The sequence below is a fragment of the Dicentrarchus labrax genome, unplaced genomic scaffold (assembly GCF_905237075.1).
Source record: "Dicentrarchus labrax unplaced genomic scaffold, dlabrax2021, whole genome shotgun sequence".
NCBI classification, from domain to species: domain Eukaryota; kingdom Metazoa; phylum Chordata; class Actinopteri; family Moronidae; genus Dicentrarchus; species Dicentrarchus labrax.
Genome location: NW_026136704.1, coordinates 30540411 through 30559670, shown reverse-complemented (window position 1 = coordinate 30559670; position 19260 = coordinate 30540411). Strand labels below are relative to the sequence as shown.

The window sequence follows — 19260 nt, the reverse complement described above, 5'->3', positions numbered from 1 at the left end:
CAGCTGCTATACTTTGTCTCCATTAATGGGAGTTTTTGAATTTTTATTTATTTGCACAAGGAACCCGACTTGGCAGCCATCGCTCAGCGGGAGGAGGAGAATCACACCAAAGCAGAGGAGCGTTTTCGAGAAGCTCTGATTGAGCTCAAATCACAGAGGCTTAAAGACCATGAGAGGCAAAGCCGGTGAGCAGTATTACAAACACTTTGCCTCAAATATGTTTACATGTTTAATAAATTTAATTAGAATTACCTGAACATTGAGTCTGTTTATTTTCTGTAGATCCATCAATGCCAGGAGGAAGGCTCTACAGGCAGAGAAGGAAAGATCAGCAAAAGTGGCCAGCCTCCCACCGCCACCCCCAAACCCCATTCAGGTGATCTTCAGTTCAGTATATGAATCATAGTTTGTCTTGTTCTTGGCCTGATAGCTCAAATTGAAGTTTATGTTAAAATAAATCAGTCTGGTAAATTGGTGTGAAGGTTTTAGAAAATTAAATGTATCAGTAGTCGCCAACGTGCATTATACAATGATTTGACACCTGTCGTACAGTTTAGGTTCTGGGTGCAGTCATGGTAACGTCGTTTGTTCTTGTTTAAGCAGAACATTGATTCCAAGAAGCCACAAGTAGTAAAGAAATCTGATGTGAGTGCCTTCGCTGCCACGCATTACCACATGCCTGAAAGCACCGTGGACCGAGAGGTAGACACGAAGCAGGTAAGCCCTCTGATTGCTGTTTGCACTTCACCCCAGAGTTTGTTAGTCCCCTTCCTATCAGAGTTGTCTGAGCCGTGTATGTGTCTACAGCCCAACGCCCACGAAGAAGCTGAGCTGGAGCTGAGGAGACTGCAGGAGCTACAGAAGGAAGAAATGAGGAGGAGAGAGGAGCAGCTTGAGAAGGCTCATCTCAGAGGGAAGGAGGCTCTGAGGAGGGAACATCTCGTGCAGGTTCAGCTTAACGTTACCTGTTAGACACCCACATTAGCACATAGCTCTGATGCTGCTTACTTGTTTTAGTCCACTTCCCCTAAACATGTTTAATTGTCTTGAATCAGTGTGTTGTTGTTTTTGTGCCTGACCTGTTTCTGATGGTGTCTTTTAGGATCGCAACCGCTTGCTTACTGAACTGGAGCACATGCAGCAGACAGACCTGCTGAGGAGGAGACAGCAGGTGTCACAGATGCCTCCTCAGATCTTCCAGCCTCTCTGTAAGAGACAGGAGACAAGGGAGGACTTCCAGAGGGAGATGGAGTTTGCCTTTGAGGACATGTATACTGGAGAGAGGAGTAAGGACTGCAGTACTGTAGCTTAGCTTAAAACCATAGCCAGAAAGTGCCACGCTGTCAGAGCGTCTTTAACCTTTGACTGTGTCTGATCCCAGGGGTTAAAGGTGACCTGGTAGTCCAGTTGGTACCGGAGCCTCTGCCGGCCCTGTCCACGGGCAGCCAAGACCAAGAGCTGGACGTCACACTGGATGAAGGCCCCACACCGGGAACAGAAGACACTGAGCACGAAGCCAGAATCACTGAGCAGGAAACATCTGCTGAAGGTGAAGAGAAGCACCAGATACACATAAAACCTAAAACCAGTTTTTAAAGGGTTGTTACAAGATTTGTTGAAAAGAAAGGCCGGTTACACTTTGGCATTAACACACAGACATAAATATATTATATAAATTATGTTAATTCTTCAGTCAAGGACAAGTCTTTCAGTCATCAGCCCTGAATACAATCCAACTGTTCCACTGTGTTATAATCTTGATCTTTATCTGTTCTCGAAACTCAACGTCACCAAGCTTGAACTGCATTCAGTTTTATTCTTTACTTGCAGCGGAGCCCTGCAGACCTGCTCCTAGACGAGCGCTGAGGAAACTCCTGGATCGTATCAGGAGCCAGAGGACCCAGTGGACTGAGAGCAACAGTCACGTTCCTGCAGCCGATTCACAGACCGCCATCACCGATCAGATCCCGGAGCGGGACACAACCATCGACACAGGCTCTCTGACCAGCGAGGAGAAACTGTCCCCCACTGAGCGCCTTGAGCCTGCCCACTCACCACCTGGTAGGTCATTTTACTCATCGGATGAAATAAAATCTGCTCCTAATATCGGCTGTTTTTTGTTTTCTTTTTCCACTTAACTTTTTCACAGTTTATTCTTTTCACCTTTTTGAGATTTATTCCTGTTTTTTGTTTCTCAGATATACACGAGTAAAAACGTATCGACATTTAGTTGTTGGCTTACATGAATTGTTTGTATATTTAATCCCACCAGCGTTGGAAAGGACAGAGAGGTCAACTGCGGCAGATACTCTACTTCCTGATGTACTTGCCAACAGAATCCAAGAGTTTACAGAAGAACGGAGGAAACGGGTACATGCTGATTCCATTTATATGATACAGAGCAGGAGTCATTTTACGACACTGTACACGTAAACAGAGGTAATCAGAGGTTTCTGTATATCCAGACAGTTGTTAGATCACATTGTAAGAACATTGTTGAGACACTAGGAAGTCGGTCTCTCACTGGAAACATGCAATATGCTGTTATACTTGTATTTTTGGATTTCATCACATTTAATGACAATTAAGAATTAAAGTTTTTTGTCACATGAAGGTACCGGTAATTAGCTAAACCTGTTCAATCAAATACTACAAACAACAGCCTATTTTTATAAAGCTTAAAATTTGGTTTTGTTGAGAATTGTTGATCCAACAAATCTCCTTATTCCGTTCACTGAATCATTTTTTTAAAGAATTCAGTACCTGGTTGTATCGTTATCCAAATGGCTTCATGTGCTGTTCATGATTAGACAGAACCTATTGATCCAGGTGTTCCTCATTACTTAATTAGTCCAGCCTCTCTGTTGTTGTGTGTTGAGCAGGGTGGTCGTGCCTTTTCAGAAGAGACGTCACGCTCTTCTCTCTCTGCATTACAAACTTCTTCTGCTTTTAACATAAAACTACAGAACTTGGTTGTTTTCTTTGGTAGAAAAAAAAAAAGAGTGAAGTTGAGCATAATGGGGGCTGGTGGACATCCAGCAGAGAAACACAAAGGCTTCACTCAAGGCTGCTGGGGTGATCCTCTGAAGACTGCGTTTCACAGGAGGAGGAGGAAGAAACTGAGAAATACCTGTTTGCCTGGTCCAGGAACAAGATAGATTATATTATGTTTTGAAACCTTTTTTATTTATTTTTAATTTGTTGTTTCTGTCCAGGAAGAAGAGCTCGAGAGGGAGAAGCAGCAGCAGGTGGTTTTGCTGCAGGAGTTGGAAGAGCAGAAGGCCAAATTGGAGCAGATGCTGTTTGAGGCTCAGCAGGAGAGAGAACACCTGAAGGCTGCTGTGACCCAGGAAGTACCTGTTAACCAACCAGAAGTACCGGTCCATGACCAGGAAGTCACCTCCGTCACCTCTGATCTAGCCACCGAGGTAGGCCTGTGGTTTCAGGTTTTAAAGCTATTCTCAGTTGTCCTTTTCTCATATTATCTTTGTATAGCTACTCACATTTGTCGGTATCCATCAGTCTGTGTTAATTATCTTTGACTGGCTGAGAGACTTTGAAGCCAGCTTGAAGTGACTTTTTCCAATTTATTTATTTTTCCTCAATTAAGAATCAAAAGACAGCCTACAGATAAAATAAGGGTAAAATAGAATAGTAGTAATAGCGACTAATACGAAATAAAATTGAAAATGATTGGGAATAAATAAACAATAGGTAAAATATATGCCATTCTCAATAGTCCCATCAGATTTACAGGTATTGCTGGGTCATCCTTTAACATATCCTATGTAAAGTATGTTTGAATTGTTACCTCTGCACTCTACAGCTGGTGCCTCCTCCAGGTGAAGATAACCACACCAGAAGGATTCGAGAATATCAACAGCGACTGCTGGAACAAAACAGGTGTGTTTAAATCCTGAAGACAAAGTCAGCAGGTGACAGAATAATTCACCCTTCATATATATAGTGTGAATCTAAGAGGATTTTGTGCCGTACAGATTGTGGAACCCCTTCAGGCACATTTGTGATATTGTGCTATATAACTTAAATTGACTTAACTATTTTTTGTTGGACTGCCTTTTTATTTCAGAATTCACCAGAGATCAGTGGAAGTGGCTCGCCAGCGCCTGGAGGAATACCAGCGAGCTCTGCAAATTCGTTACAATATGACCGCCACAACGTTGCTGCCTCCAGGCCTCATTCACCCACCTCTGCACAGTACTCGACCTGTACATCTTCCAACTTCTCTGCAACTCCCTACAACTCCCGCAGTGCCTGCATACAACCATGCCAAACCACAAACCACTGAAGTTCCCACAAGAGAGGCTTCACCTCCGCATCTTCCTGGCTCCAGTTTGAGGGTTCGCTCTAGATTGCTGCCGGATGAAGTGGAATCTATTTCGGACAGTTCCAGGAACCAGAGACCAGATGTCACTCCCTGGCTGACCGATAACATAATGGAGAGAGTAACAAAGCACCTTCCAGAAGGCGTGAGACCCTTCCTGGCCACCAAAGACCCAGTGCCTTACAAACAGTTCACAACACATCACCCAACAAGCATCCCACTCCAGCCAACCTCTGATCCCATCCAAGTCATTAGCCCGAGAATAACAGATGGTGCACCTCTGGCTCCGGGTCACGCAGCAGTCAGGCCTGGGATCCTGCCACAGGGCTCTTTGCAGTCCCTGAGATCCAGAGAGGACGACATGGAGAGGCAGAGACGGGAGCTGCAGGAGGTTCAGCGACGGGAGGTTCAGCGACGGGAGCTGCAGGAGGTTCAGCGACGGGAGCTGCAGGAGGTTCAGCGACGGGAGCTGCAGGAGGTTCAGCGACGGGAGCTGCAGGAGGTTCAGCGACGGGAGCTTCAGGAGGTTCAGCGACGGGAGCTGCAGGAGGTTCAGCGACGGGAGCTTCAGGAGGTTCAGCGACGGGAGCTTCAGGAGGTTCAGCGACGGGAGCTTCAGGAGGTTCAGAGACGGGAGCTTCAGGAGGTTCAGAGACGGGAGCTTCAGGAGGTTAAGAGACGGGTGCTGGAGCAGAGGGAGGCAGTAGTGCTGCAGCAGAGGCAACAAGAAGAGGAGAGAAAGAGACAGGAAGTGGAGATGGAGCAGATGAGGCGACAAAAGGAGGCTTTGCAGGCTCTGATTCATACTGATGCACAAGTAAGTGACGGGGCTATTGCTTTACTGGTGTTTCTGTTACAGTACAGTAGACGAATCGTTTTTAAACTTAATTTAAAACTCGAGTTTTAATTACAGTGCATGGAGAACAACTTTCCCGCTGTGTTTTCTCAGCCGCAGCCAGTTCCAGAGGCTGCCAGTGAAGTGTTGGTTTCAGACAACATCGGTCAGAGCCGCCTCAAATTACTTGCGTCCCTGCTGAAAGCTATTGAGGAGACTAATGGAGGAACTTTATCACACCTAGAAGACCCTGAGGAGAACGATGGCTCCCCTCAACCAGCGTCTAACAGTGGTGAAACAGGTAACTGACACGTTAGACTGCAGAAAAGTGATGGTGTTGCTCTTCCATCACAAATTAAATGGCATACACTTAAAATTACTCTAATAACGCAAAACAATTTTTAAATTTTCTGTTAAGATCCGATCTCTCAGAGCATTGTTCCTGCTGGACCTTCCCCATCGTTTGTCCTCCCTTCAGCACTCCTTCATCCTCCTCGAGCAGGAAAGCCTCCGGTGACCCGTGTCAGGCTGGGCGTCATGGAGCTGATGACTGCACAACATGAGCTCAGTGCTATTCAAGAGGTGGAGTCGCCAGGCAACACCAGCCAAGTCACAGGTCAGCTGAGCACCAGAAACACGTGAATAACAGACTGTTAAACCATGAGTCAAGCTTATGGTGAGGAATATCAGTTGATTTGGATTGTCGATGTTTCCTATCTCTAGGCCTGGATGATACTATGAAGGTTCCTTCACATACTGCGGACTGGGATCCACAGGAGGAATCTGAATCGTCTGTGGCCTCTGATGCAACTCTGCAGACCCCCTCTTGGTCCAGCAGTGGGCAGCGAACTGTTGAAAGACTAACTGACCACGAGAGACGGCTGATGGGGGCTGGAACATCTCCAGAGTCCTCACAGTCTGGTATGTAGAGGGGCAGGTGAAGAATGTTGAGATACATAATACAGATGGGAGGAAAATGGAAGTATTTAATTTACTAATACTACTAATAATAACTTGTTTGGAACATTTCTTTCCAGATTCAGTCCTGAGGATAATGTCACCGCTTTCCTCTGACTCTGGGAGAGGAGCTGACTACTCTGGTCCTGCAATCACAAGCTACAGATCCCCCACAGAGGTAACCAGAGCAGAGATAATGGTACTTTAGAAATAGATATTGCATATTGGCACAGTGTTAATACACTCTGAGGTTCACGTTGTGGATCGGTGATGAAAATTAGCCAAATCTGAGGGCTTGGGCAGTATCTGCTTCAGCCTTTGATTATGCTTGAGAAGCTTTTCCTGTGTCTGTGTGTCTGTTGTGTGTATGTGTCTTGAGTGTATGGAGTGAATGTGTATGTAAGAGTGTAATGAGTATGTGTTTGTTTGTTTCTCTATACTGAGCAATGATGCAAAACTTCTGGACCTGAAATGTATTTAATTTAAATACATTTAATGATGGTTTCTACACTTGAACTGAGCTCAGTGAGTCTGTGTGCATTACATTACATTTACCAAAAGGCAAAAGTATGAGTAGCTTTTAAATTAAAAGGGCAAAAACTTAAAAGAATTAGAATCTGTTCTAATGTGTTTTTTATTTTAATGAATTATATAACAGCATACCACTTAATGGGGGCCATTAAATAAGTATAGTAAATAATGAGTAGGCTACTTTCACTTAAGTAAATGATCTGAATACTTCTTCCAACACCGACTAGAGCCATAAAATCTTCAAATGTAAGTGAATGTGTGTGACTGTAAGTGTGAGTTTGTCTTTGTGTTTGTTTGTTTCTCTTTACTGAGTGATGATGTAAAAATATTGGACCTAAAGTGTGTTTAATCTAAATACATTTTATGATGGTTTCTACACTTGAACTGAGCTCAGTGAGGCTACTTTAACTTAATTAAATGATATATGAGTATTTCTTCCAACACTGTCAAGAAGCCAAACGCATTGAGCCATAAAATCTTTAAATATAAGTGTGTGTGTATTTGTGTGTACTGTACTGTATGTCTCAAACTGTGTGACTGGGTCTCCTTGACACTTTTTTGTTTTGTTTGTGTACGTATGTATGTGTCAGTCTGCATGTAGGCCTCCTGATTTTGACTGTCTCTCCTCCACCACCATCTCCACGGGCAGCTACGTCACCACTGATCCTGAGCAGAATGTAAACACAGGTGAGGGACTGCAGGAGCGCAACACACACTGCTTTTGTCGTACTTTGTTTCAGTTGATTGTGTTTGAATCTTGTTAAATCCAGCAATAGAAACATCACCTTTAAAGGTCTGAAAGTCGATCAGACGCCTGAACAATGAACTGTACTGTATTTAAATCACCCTTCCTTACAAACATCAGTTTGCTGGCTCTTTATTATTAAAATATTAATCTGTGTTTCAAAATTGTTGGTGTTATCGTGGGACTTGTTGGATTATGCTTCAGTTCTGCAGGTAGTTGGACCTGTCGCTGCTGTGCTGCTGTAAATTGATGTGGTGACAATATGAGACACAGTACACAGGACCCATACTCTATATACACCAAATAACATGCTAGCTGCTAGTGTTTCCATCTTTGTTTTAACCTAAATCTGCTCTCTTCTCTTCTTCTTATCCAACTTCTTCATTAGATAAATCTCCGGACCTCAGACGTTGTGTGGAACAAGGACAAGGAGCAGATTGTCTCAGTGTCTCCTCTCCGTCCAGTCAAAGCTCCAGTATTAAGGACGGCTCTGGCTGTCTGTCGGGTACGGCTGTAGACGATCTGTTTAACGACAGCAGCATCCAGCGCATTATAGACAAATACACAAAGGAGCTTAACATCTCCCTCAGCACCACGGGGAAAACCACAGGTATACTACACATATTCATCACAATAATACCCTCTTTCTTCAGTGTAAGAGTGTAATTCTGAGTGTGTGTTTGTTTGTTTCTCTTTACTGAGCGATGATGCAAAACTTCTGGACCTGAAATGTATTTAATTTAAATACATTTAATGATGGTTTCTACACTTGAACTGAGCTCAGTGAGTCTGTGTGTATGTACATTACATTACATTTACCAAAAGGCAACAGTATGAGTAGCTTTTAAATTAAAAGGCCAAAAACTAAAAACTGCCCAATTAGAATCTGTTCTAATGTGTTTTTTATTTTAATGAATTATATAACAGCGTACCACTTAATGGGGGCCATTAAATGAGTATAGTAAATGATGAGTAGGCTACTTTTACTTAAGTAAATTATCTGAATACTTCTTCCAACACCGACTAGAGCCATAAAATCTTCAAATGTAAGTGAATGTGTGTGACTGTAAGTGTGAGTTTGTCTTTGTTTCTCTTTACTGAGTGATGATGTAAAAATACTGGACCTAAAGTGTGTTTAATCTAAATACATTTTATGATGGTTTCTACACTTGAACTGAGCTCAGTGAGTCTGTGTGTACATGTCATAAAGAAAATACCAAGTTAAAATGAATTTGACTACAGATGGATAAAATGTGAAACCAACAAAATGCTGAAAAGTCTTATTTCCTCTGTGTTGATCTGCAGACAGTGAAGGCTCATATGTGGATGAACCTGACCCTTCAGTTCCTCAGCAGTCTTTGGTTCGAGCCTCGGAGAGGACAGAGGACAATGAAAGCTCTACAGCTCGTCACTCTCTTCCCTCAGACCCAGCAGGGACACAGAGGAGAGGCCTGGTCAGTGACCTACAACCCACAATTCTTTGTCATTTGGGGAAATAGTTTAACTTGTTAATAATTAACAACAAAAGGAATTGTAAACTTTTCTAGGCATATTTCCCACTGACTTTAAACTCATGTCATAAACAGAAGTCCATTATAAATATTTGATATAGCTGTAAAATCCCCAGCATTCAATCAATGTTTTTTTACTATAGGGATGGGACAATACAGTGAATCCAATCCTGGAGCACTTCTCAGGTGAGGACCCATCCCTGGCTGAGGACTCTTTCAGACCCCTGATTGGCCAGCTGGCAGACCAGTCCTCCTGTTTGGCTGCTGACCATCGGGACTTGGCCATGGAGCAGCTGGTTGGTCAACCATCAGCGCACTCGTCCCTGATTGGTCAGTTACCAGGTCTGCCGGTTTCAGTGAGCTTGGATCAAGGTGGATGGGATTCCACTCTGAGTCGGATGATCGGTCGACTCTCCCATCAGTCCAGCTCACACTGGCTGAGTGGCGGACACGACTTTTATGCGGGTCAGCTGGTGGCTCAGATGGCGTCGGAGCCGTCGACCACGTGGTTGGAGGAAGGTCCAGAGGGGAGCCGGATGAGACCGCTGGTTGGGGAGCTGGATGAGTCTGCTGGCCAGCACAGTGGAAGCTCAGGTAAAAGGACTCTATGAGGTGCCTGATGTGGGCAGTAAAGTTTTAAATTACTGGGAGATAAAAGATAGACTCCAACTTTTTATTGATTAACAATAAAACATTGTGGCCATCATCAAATTATTCAAGTTTAACAATTAATGGAGACATAAAAATAAAGTAATCAAATGCACTGTTAGTTGCAGTCCTAGTTTAAACATTGTCCTATGGTGAAACATGAACTGATGCCAGTCTTTGAACCTTCATTATCACTTAGCTCTTTAGGAATTAATACAGTTTAATTAAAATAAAAGCTCTGAATGCCAGTTTATATCAGCATATGTAATCTGCTCTGTGAGCACACTATGCTCAGGTTTGACATGCTCATACACACCTTTTTATTGTTGCACTCATGAGTCAACTAATCTGCTGTTTGTAGGTGAAAGAACCCACGTGAATCTTGGTGTTTCGACTGAGGCCAGCGTGCCGTCGTACCCAGCGTTGCCTCCTGAAGCCTCGTCACACAGTTCTTCTGTCCCAGGTGTGAATCCACACGCACAAGACCAGACACTGCAGAGCCAAACCAGTCTAATGGACCTGGGCCCCGAGAGGACTGAAGGTGAGGTATATTGTCATAATGCACAATATGTATATCTATAGCCTGTTTGTAGCTCAAGGCAAGTAAAAGTTTAAAGGTAAACATTTTAGGGAACTTTAGGGGGAAAGAGTCAAATATGTTTAAGTCAGCTATCTTGTATTTGAATGTATTTTTCATAAACTGTACATTCTCACCATTTTTAGTGTTTCCAAGCTCGGACTCATTCCACCCGTTAGTGGCTGAAGTCACCCACAACGATACAGCAGACTCCTGCGTGACCTTTCACCTGCCCGTACACGATGTGCCAAACTCTCCCGAAGGACAGTCGGCCAGCTGGGAACGCAGCGTCTCCACAACTTCTGAAGAGTTTGAAACCCACGACGGTCCTTCTGTTGAGTCTGAACCATCTCCCGAGCGACTTAGAACAGAGGAGCCGTCCAGCTGCGTGACTGCTTCCCACGCCTTACATGAATCTGCCTCCCAGCTCATCACCTCCCAGTACCACCCCCATGAGTCTGACGTGGAGATAACCGCTCAGAGTCTGTCAAATCTAACCCTGTGTGACGATGCTTCTACTCCGAGCATGCCGCAGACACACGTAGGAGATCCAGTCCCATTCAGCGACCTTTGTGTTGGAGAACTGGAGTCTGAGCGGGGTTCAAACCTGAGGAGTGCTGTTCCTATCTCAGAGGAGATACTGGTACGATTTATTTTTCTCGTTCACCTTGGTAAACTTTGAAGAAAGCATAATCTTTTTGACATTAACTGACCATTGCAGTGCCTCTAAAGGTCAACACCCAGAGCACTACAGTACGTTCTTCTGTCCTGCTACAACTGCACTTTTAAACCTTTTTAAACTTGTATGTTATGTTAACTTGTATGAGCTTGTCATCTCTCCCTGTCTATCAGGAAGCTGCTAGTGAGAAGGGGATCCTGGAGCAGTCGGATATAACGCTAGTGAGCCTCACCGACACCACGCTGCAGGACCAAGAGACAACCCTCACTGATGAAGAGGGAGTTTGGGAAGACCAACATCCAGATGTGGTGGTGGAGGAAGGACAGAAAGGCCAAGAGGCAGAGGTGAGTGTCTTTTGTTGTTGAGTTTTTGGCTTGACTTCAGGAGCAGGTGTCTTTCTGATCTCTGATCACAAACCTTGTCTTCTCTAGGGGTCAGAATCCACATTGTTACAGGATGAGACTCCACAGGACAAGGACCAAACAGATCCAGGTAAAATCAGTTACATACTGAATATTGTGTAACTGATAAAACACTGTTGAGTGAGATTGCTGAATTGTGATTGCTGAACTGATTTAAATATGGATGTGATCAGGAACAAAGAACATATTCCATCCTTTTGTTCATTGTTAAGCCTTCCATCCTTTCCTTCCTTACATTCAGCGATGCTCCTGGAGTTTCAGTGGGGTCCTATCAGAGGCTCGCAGGAGGTCGACCAGCAGAAGCGCAGAGCTCTGCTCCAGAGATCATCCCGCAGGGTGGAAGAAATCAAGGCCAAACGGGCTCTTGCCAAGATGCTACCTGAGAGCCGAGCTCCACCTGAAGCCAGAGAGCAGTCTGAAGCTAAGGGCTCTCAACCTGTCACCTGTAAGGGAAAGACAAAGTCAGAACCTCAACATGAGATTAATACCAAGTCAAAAGGAGGACAGACTCAGCAGCAACAAACTACAGAGAAATCTGGCTTCATCAAGCAGAAAAAGGCCCAACTTCCCCCTCCAGGTATTACACACAAATCACTTCCAAGTACAATGACAATACATTTGTATAAAAGGTGGAAAAACAACACAAACTATAAAAAGTCAGTTAAGCTGCATTCATAGAAACAACTTTTATATGGACATCTAACCTTTCAGAATAAAAAAGGTTGTAGGATAGATTCTGTTAAGGTAATGAAATTAGTTTTTATACCCACTGAATGAAAGCATTTATTAATAAACTGTCAGAAAAATAGATTACTGTAATCTGTGTTATATGAACAAACTAAGAACCTGTTATGTTTCATGTAAATGTCATAAATCAGTTCCTCCTCCTAGTGTTTTTCTGTGTTTCCTTCAGTGAGCGAATCCAGGCAGAAACGAGTGGACGAGATGAAGATCTGCACACCGGAGCAAAGGAAACTAGATGTTACTGAGATGCACCAGAGAACTCAGAGGTACTGCTTGAATATTATCTAACCTAATAACCTCTGCACTGTCCACTGGGAGGCAATGTTGCGTACCTGTTCTACCTGAAGTCTAAAAACAAAATGATGCAATCATTTGTTTCCCACAGGCTGTACGAGCGGCTGGAGGAGGTGAAGCATCAGAAGGCAATCAGGAGCAGACAGGAGGCTTATGCAAAAAACAGACTGAAGGCAAAGGAGTTCCACATGGTAAAACAATTATTAATGTTTAAGATAACATAATAATATATATAATAAAAATGATATGCTTATTAGAGAACTGCAGTTTAAACTATGTTAACTTTGTCTGAACTGAGATTTGAGGATATTTTTCTACCTTCTCTTCACAGAAAACGTTACAGAAACTTCGTGCCAAACAGACTCCGCAGTGACTTTGAATGTGTGTTTCTACTTTTGTAAAAAATGAAGTTATTTCGTAGTTTAATCAATAAAGCATTTTAAGTTATTTGAATCTACTTTTTGCACTCCATTTTGTTAAATATTAGCACTTCTGTTACAACATTATTATATAACATTAACACAGACTTTCAGATGAGTTTATTTAATAAGAAAACATTCATTAAGTCATTTAAAGATATACATTTGTTTACAGAAATGAGCTGTGAAAGTGAGGTCAGTTCAGAATTAACTCATCCATTATTATATATCACAGTTTAAGAGGTCAACCTGAACTACGTTATGATTCTGGCTCCACACATGGTTGATTTATTGTTCCAAAGTTATCAAAATGCTGTTTCAGAGGCCAAACAACAACAATAATACAGATGGTGTTACGATGTAGTTCCCGTTCCCACAGAAAGGCCACAATGGAGAAATAACATGGTATTTATATTTATTTATAGTTTTCATTACAACAGATATTAAAGAGACGTTTCCCCTCAGTATTAATACTTCCAGCACAAAACATAGTGACACACTTCAACTCATTCACACACTACTGAGACTCAGACAATATAAACATCTATAATCCAAATATATTGATTACTATTAGACAATCAGAGGGGGGGTGCACCGGTCCTGGAAGTACTGCAATACCAGGTCGATGCGTGGAGTGGACGGAGCAAGCCCCTATTCCATCTCCCAGTTCCAAAAATCAATTTAATATATGGTCCCCGGGTAGGGGACGTATCAGATATTAAACTGATAAGAACAGATACTACACTTGATCTTAGCCAAAAGGCCGAGAAGCGATACTGAACTACAGTCGGAGGTACGGAGCTCTTTCTCCGCACCGGGACCCTCACTGACGGTGTTAATGAATGCTTCACTAACAGATAGATATATGATTCACTGTGTGTTAGATAGAGATATTAATATAGATATAGAACACACAGTCAATCAGTAAAAGGGGACAAATCAGCGTCAAATGTGGAAGTTTAACAAAATACGGTTGTCGGAGCAACCGCGATTCACAGCGCTTCCGGGTCATGTGACACAATGTGGTCCAATAGGGAGTGGAAACGTTCCGCTGTGTTATTGTCAGAAAGAGAGCTGTAACTTCTATTTTAAATCAAACTAACATCATATGAATCATACAGCGATAAAATAAAGTTTAAATCCTATAAAAGTCCTCTCTGAGAGTAAAACACAATGTCTGATCTGTTAACTCCCTCTAATGGAGAACAGAGAGAACTGCACCCTGCGGCTGAATATCGTCCACATCTTCATCATCATCATCATCAACTGCTGACTCTTTGTCCGGATACAACGACTCCACAATAACATCATGTAACGTTAGTTTACAAATGGAGCTTCCTTCCTGTTCCTAACGGTTACAACACTATTAAAGGAACTTCTCTCCTCCAGAGTTTATTATTGAACATGTATATCAGGGGTCAGCGCGAACGCAGTCCCCCACTACCACAAATTATGCAGTCGAGATTCCCACATTTGGGGAATTCGTTGAGGTCAACCCAACCGGAGTGCAATGGTCAGGCCTCGCCCAAGGTGAACCACCTTCTTGATCATGGTATCTCCCCTGCCAGGTAAGTATGAGTTGTCCAGCTCAGAGACAGGGAGCTCTCTCACAGACACACCACACTGACTGACGGTGCTGTTGACAACTAACGTTACACTATCTCAACTGACGAAGCAGGAAGCACTTTGGACAGAATTATCTTTTAGAAAGATTTAAAATAATAATCAGTTGGAAATATTTGATGTGAATTCGCTTTAAATGACATTATAACGGCAGTTTGTTTCTTCTTCCCACAATGCAATGCTGTATCCCCACATCAACAGCTAACCTGAAATCAGCAGTTTGTTTCTATTTTACCTCCAACAAATGAACAACAGTCCAACAACAAGTTCAAGTGAGACAAAGCTGAATCAAACTGCAATCAGAGGCTGTTTGATCCACATTTACAATCCAGAAAAAAACAACTAAAAACACTAAAAACACTTTTTCTCCCACACTTTACAACCACTTCCTGTTTCTTTGTCTCCCGGGCAACGGGGCCGTCCTGTTACTGCCACCTGCTGGTCTGGAGTGAATCAGGATTTTCACAATAAAGTTCAACAGCAACACAAACTGCAGCCTCTAAAATGATCATACAGTTGAATAATCACCTCTCTAAAACTGTTTCAACACTAACCGAACATTATAACCTTCATCCAGCCGGTTTTTAGTACAGTATTGTTGTATTAAACTGCATTTTCTCAGCTTTTATTGGTCAATTTAAAACATTTCTGGTTGACTCCAACTCCAAAATAATTCTCCAGCTACGTTAATATTATGTGTTATCTGTGCAATGTAATTTACACAACTAAATAATGTGTTTTTAATCTCCGTCAGTTGTTTTAATGACGACCCGCTGGACTGCAGCGCCCCCCATTGGGTTGTACAGATAACAGCAGCTCTGTGAAGCATATTTCCCGTCCAATTAACTAAAAAGCTTTATTAAAAGTACTCAAATTCTCTTGAAATACATCATTATTGTCCGTATACGACATATACGATTAAGTATTAAGTTTTCCTAACCAGGTAAAAGTGCAGCCAGGCCCTTAATGCGACATTAACTACTAGAAAAAACCAAACGGGATGCGGCCCCATTGAGCTTTCATCTGTAATTAAAATGCAACTGAGCCAAAACACTTAAAATACTCGATAATAAAGTGCGCATTAATCATTTAACTGCATTTGCACAAGCTCTTCCACTTCCAATTGAACCAATTTAACACCTGAGGCTAAAAACAAGTGGGTCACCACCACCAAACTACCGCCAAACTCCTGCAGAGGCTCTGTTCTGTTGACACGAGACACATAACATGACCAAAAAATATATCAACATACCCTGAAGACGTCCTGACGCCCAAAACACTTCTTTAAATCCAGATAAAAGTACATCTCCAGGTCCTTGTTAGTCCATCATCGTGACGTCCAGGTGGTGTTATGCAAATGAGCTGCACACGGCCCTCAGTGAGACCGCCAGGTAGCTCAGGGTCGTGTGCAGAGGTTACGTAATGTATCTTGAAACAAAATACCCCTAAAATAAATCTATTAAAATTAAAATACTGGATACTGCTAATGATTATTTTTTATTATTATTGATTAATCTGATCATTTTCTCATTTAATTGATTAGGTGTTTGATCCATAAAATATCCTATATATGTCCACAAATGTCTTGTTTTGTCCGAAATTTAAAGATATTTATTTTACTCTCATTAACTGAAGTGAGAGAATTTGGACATAAAAACTAAATCAAAACTATTAATCAATAATCGAACTGGTTCCTGTTGAATGTAATAGTTGACAAATAATTGATTAATTGACTTTTGTCCACAACCCAAAACTATTTACTTTATGGTCATAGAGGACTAGTGTTGCGCAGTGAGGTATTACTAGTAATAACATTACTTTCCCCAGTAACTAGTAGTGTAACTTATTACTAATACATTTCAGTAATATTACAATTACCACAAACAATAATTAGTTACAACATTACTTTTGTTGGCACTCCTTACTGATTTTAAATCCAACAATCAAATCACATCCTTGGATTCATTTTGGTAATTGTGGAGGAAACTAGCTTGGAAGATGTAAACATTAACATTACTTTGATTTTTAACAAACTAAACTGGATTTTAATTGTCTTAAGTCTGAATTTTGGTGAGAAAGGGGCCAATTTTGTGGGAGCAGAATAGTAAAATAACTAGTGGTGTAACTAATTACTGTAGGCAGGGAAGAATAAGTAAAGTAATAAAATTACTTTTGAAAATAATAATAAACTATTTATTTTGAGTAACGATCACTGTAAACTGTAGAGGACTAAAGAATTCAGAAAATATTCACATTTAAGAAGCTGAAAAACAATCAATCAATCTTAAAATGTGTCTTGATCCAAGTTGTTTGTATTTTGCCTGCACTTGTATCTATATTATAAATAGGAGCCCCTTCCACCGTCTTCCTGTGGAAAACAAAACAAATGATCACATCATCTGCAGGTACCGTGGAAGGCCCGGCCCACCTTGGCGCCCGGCCTGCACAACCAGATTGTTGTATTCAGCCACCGCCTTCTCTGCTTGCAGGACTCTGACCTGCAGGACTCTGACCTGCACCCCTTTCTGCCCCAGAGAGTCAGCTAGGTGGACCTGATAATGTCGCCAATTATTGTACATCTATATCAAACTAAGAGTAAAACCAGTTGTGAAACAATATGTTAGTTCAAATAAAATCAGACTTGAACTGAAAAAACCTTTTGTACTTACAAAATCTGAAAGAAAAGTAGGAAATGTTTTCAGTTTTTTGTCTCAATTTGGTCAAATTTGACAACACAACGAGCATAAAGAGGCGTTGGTGCCTGTTTATTGATAATGGGATGTCTACATGACTGTGTTCACTAAGTGTTGTGTTTGTATTGTAATATATTCTAACTTATATTATAGTTTAAAAAAAACTAAAGCTAATACTGAAACTAATAAAAACTAAACTATTTCAATAACATTTAAATAAATGAATTGAAAGAAGCAAACCTCTGTAAACTAAAGTGAATGCAGTCAGTCGGTATGAGGACTTAATAAATGTATATTTGAACATTTCTGTTCAATGTGTAAAGGACAGTGAACACAACACATTTACATTTACAATCTCTTTGTCTCACTCAAAAGTTTATTGTTCATTTAACTGAACAGTTGCAAACAATATGTCTCCACTCTGCAGCCTCATGCTCTTAAAACGTTTAATCTAACAACAACATACAGAGTCTGTACAAGATACTACTCTACTATTAACTCACTACAACCTTTATAATATCGATTATTGATGTTAGACAATCAGAGGGGGGGGTGCACCGGTCCTGGAAGTACTGCAATACCAGGTCGATGCGTGGAGTGGACGGAGCAAGCCCCTATTCCATCTCCCAGTTCCAAAAATCAATTTAATATATGGTCCCCGGGTAGGGGACGTATCAGATATTAAACTGATAAGAACAGATACTACACTTGATCTTAGCCAAAAGGCCGAGAAGCGATACTGAACTACAGTCGGAGGTACGGACCTCTTTCTCCGCACCGGGACCCTCACTGACGGTTCACAGCCCGACGGAACAACGTGAACACAGTCGAGACAAATACAATAATAATAATAATAAAGTTTAAATCCTATAAAAGTCCTCTCTGAGAGTAAAACACAATGTTTGATCTGTTAACTTCCTCTAAAGGAGAACAGAGAGAACTGCACCCTGCGGCTCAATGCAAAAGTCTACGCTCACCGTAGACGGTTCCGCCTTCTGGTTGGTCAATTCTGACCGTAGACTACCAATCATATCGTCTCCCGGCGTCATGTGACTGTCCGTAGACAGTTACGGCTTCTGATTGGCCCAGAGTCTACGCTCGGTTACTTTATGCAGATTAGTATTTTCCTCCGGAGAGCATACAGTACAGAGGGGTATTGCACAAAACCAGGATAAGGGATTAACCCGGGATATGTTGGTTATCCTGGCTGGATTTAGCCTCAAGTCGGTTGCATGAAAGCAGGTTAAACTTATCCCGGCCAAGTTACTATGGTGATTTATTCTCTGCAGTTAGCCTGCTCCAGACCAGACTAACAGCCAGGCTAACATTAATCCAGGTGATTCACCTGTATTTCCACCGTCAGTCCTGTGAGGAATTAATGTGTTTTACAGCATGTCCAAGGTCTTTCTAAGTATGTTGCATCATTTTAATTATCCTGCATTCAAACATTACATATATATTACATTTCTTATTTCATTTAAATCTGTTGGCTGTTTGTAATTGCAACAGTCTTTTTATATTGATTCAAGTGGAAGTATTATTACTCAGGACAAGTGTTATATTGCCATGCTAATGAAGACTGCTTGTCAAACTGCATAAATATGTGTTTATTGCAGTAATTGAGATTACAAAACACAGCTGATGAAGTTGCAAAGGTGTTTTCAATGAAATCTGTGACAAGGACAATATAGTATATATATTATGGCATACCGTTTAAGAAATTAATCTTTGAATATATAAAATGAATCTTTTAATATATTGAATGAAACTTGACTGGTCATCAAGGCACTGCTGTCATCTTGTAGAAGTGAGAATGAGTCAGTCAGGAACCTTGTGGCAGCAATACTGATCAATGAGGACATTATTAACTCATTGGTAAGTGCTTGTAGGGGCCAAAATCCTCTCGATAGTACCCGTGCCCAATACCGTTCTCCTGACGAAGAAGTTCACTCCCTTTTTAATGGTGGCAGGCCGACTACAACAGGCCTCAGGCTAAATCCTGACAGAAAAAGCAAAAAAGTTTTCCAGTTTAAGAAAGTATTGTAATATTTCAACTGATGCCATTTTATAAAACCAGCTTATTCAGAAGGCTATCACTTTGATGAAAAGGATACAACTAGGTTTGGATTTCATTCAGTATTCTCACATTTTTATCAGTATATCCAAGATTCATTCCATATATTCAAAGATTCATTTTATATATTCAAAGATTCATTTTATATATTCAAAGATTCATT

At 41.6% G+C, this 19260-nt stretch overlaps 1 protein-coding gene, 1 long non-coding RNA gene and 3 other non-coding genes across 49 annotated transcripts in view; 1 reads left to right on the top strand and 4 right to left on the bottom strand.

The window, feature by feature from the left end:
• cep295 (centrosomal protein 295) overlaps positions 1-12741 on the top strand; it is a 14614-nt gene extending 1873 nt beyond the window's left edge. Inside the window, exons 3-31 of one of the 45 annotated variants that reach the window (XM_051398520.1) lie at positions 61-185; positions 283-376; positions 601-717; positions 808-948; positions 1103-1286; positions 1382-1549; positions 1831-2061; positions 2273-2370; positions 3216-3428; positions 3827-3903; positions 4091-4751; positions 4791-4814; positions 4848-5162; positions 5259-5481; positions 5599-5796; positions 5904-6101; positions 6218-6315; positions 7259-7355; positions 7802-8023; positions 8719-8867; positions 9068-9518; positions 9934-10113; positions 10296-10792; positions 11002-11172; positions 11260-11320; positions 11492-11827; positions 12164-12260; positions 12380-12479; positions 12620-12741. In XM_051398520.1, coding sequence (XP_051254480.1) covers positions 61-185; positions 283-376; positions 601-717; positions 808-948; positions 1103-1286; positions 1382-1549; positions 1831-2061; positions 2273-2370; positions 3216-3428; positions 3827-3903; positions 4091-4751; positions 4791-4814; positions 4848-5162; positions 5259-5481; positions 5599-5796; positions 5904-6101; positions 6218-6315; positions 7259-7355; positions 7802-8023; positions 8719-8867; positions 9068-9518; positions 9934-10113; positions 10296-10792; positions 11002-11172; positions 11260-11320; positions 11492-11827; positions 12164-12260; positions 12380-12479; positions 12620-12661 — 5568 coding nt within the window. In that variant the 3' untranslated portion in view covers positions 12662-12741. Of the gene's footprint in view, positions 1-60; positions 186-282; positions 377-600; positions 718-807; positions 949-1102; positions 1287-1381; positions 1550-1830; positions 2062-2272; positions 2371-3215; positions 3429-3826; positions 3904-4090; positions 5163-5258; positions 5482-5598; positions 5797-5903; positions 6102-6217; positions 6316-7258; positions 7356-7801; positions 8024-8718; positions 8868-9067; positions 9519-9933; positions 10114-10295; positions 10793-11001; positions 11173-11259; positions 11321-11491; positions 11828-12163; positions 12261-12379; positions 12480-12619 lie in introns of all 45 variants that reach the window. The other 44 variants (XM_051398523.1, XM_051398528.1, XM_051398527.1 and 41 more) reach the window with 44 other exon arrangements.
• Positions 12742-13291: 550 nt separating this feature from the next.
• Positions 13292-13482, bottom strand: LOC127363257 (U2 spliceosomal RNA). The gene has a single exon (XR_007884748.1). It is a non-coding gene; the product is annotated as a U2 spliceosomal RNA (small nuclear RNA).
• LOC127362674 (uncharacterized) lies at positions 13296-17915 on the bottom strand. Its single transcript, XR_007884491.1, has 2 exons — positions 17788-17915; positions 13296-13508 (listed from the first exon to the last, which is right to left on the bottom strand). It is a non-coding gene; the product is annotated as an uncharacterized LOC127362674 (long non-coding RNA).
• Positions 14120-14283, bottom strand: LOC127363235 (U1 spliceosomal RNA). The gene has a single exon (XR_007884727.1). It is a non-coding gene; the product is annotated as a U1 spliceosomal RNA (small nuclear RNA).
• On the bottom strand, positions 17571-17761 carry LOC127363255 (U2 spliceosomal RNA). The gene has a single exon (XR_007884746.1). It is a non-coding gene; the product is annotated as a U2 spliceosomal RNA (small nuclear RNA).
• Positions 17916-19260: the final 1345 nt, after the last annotated feature.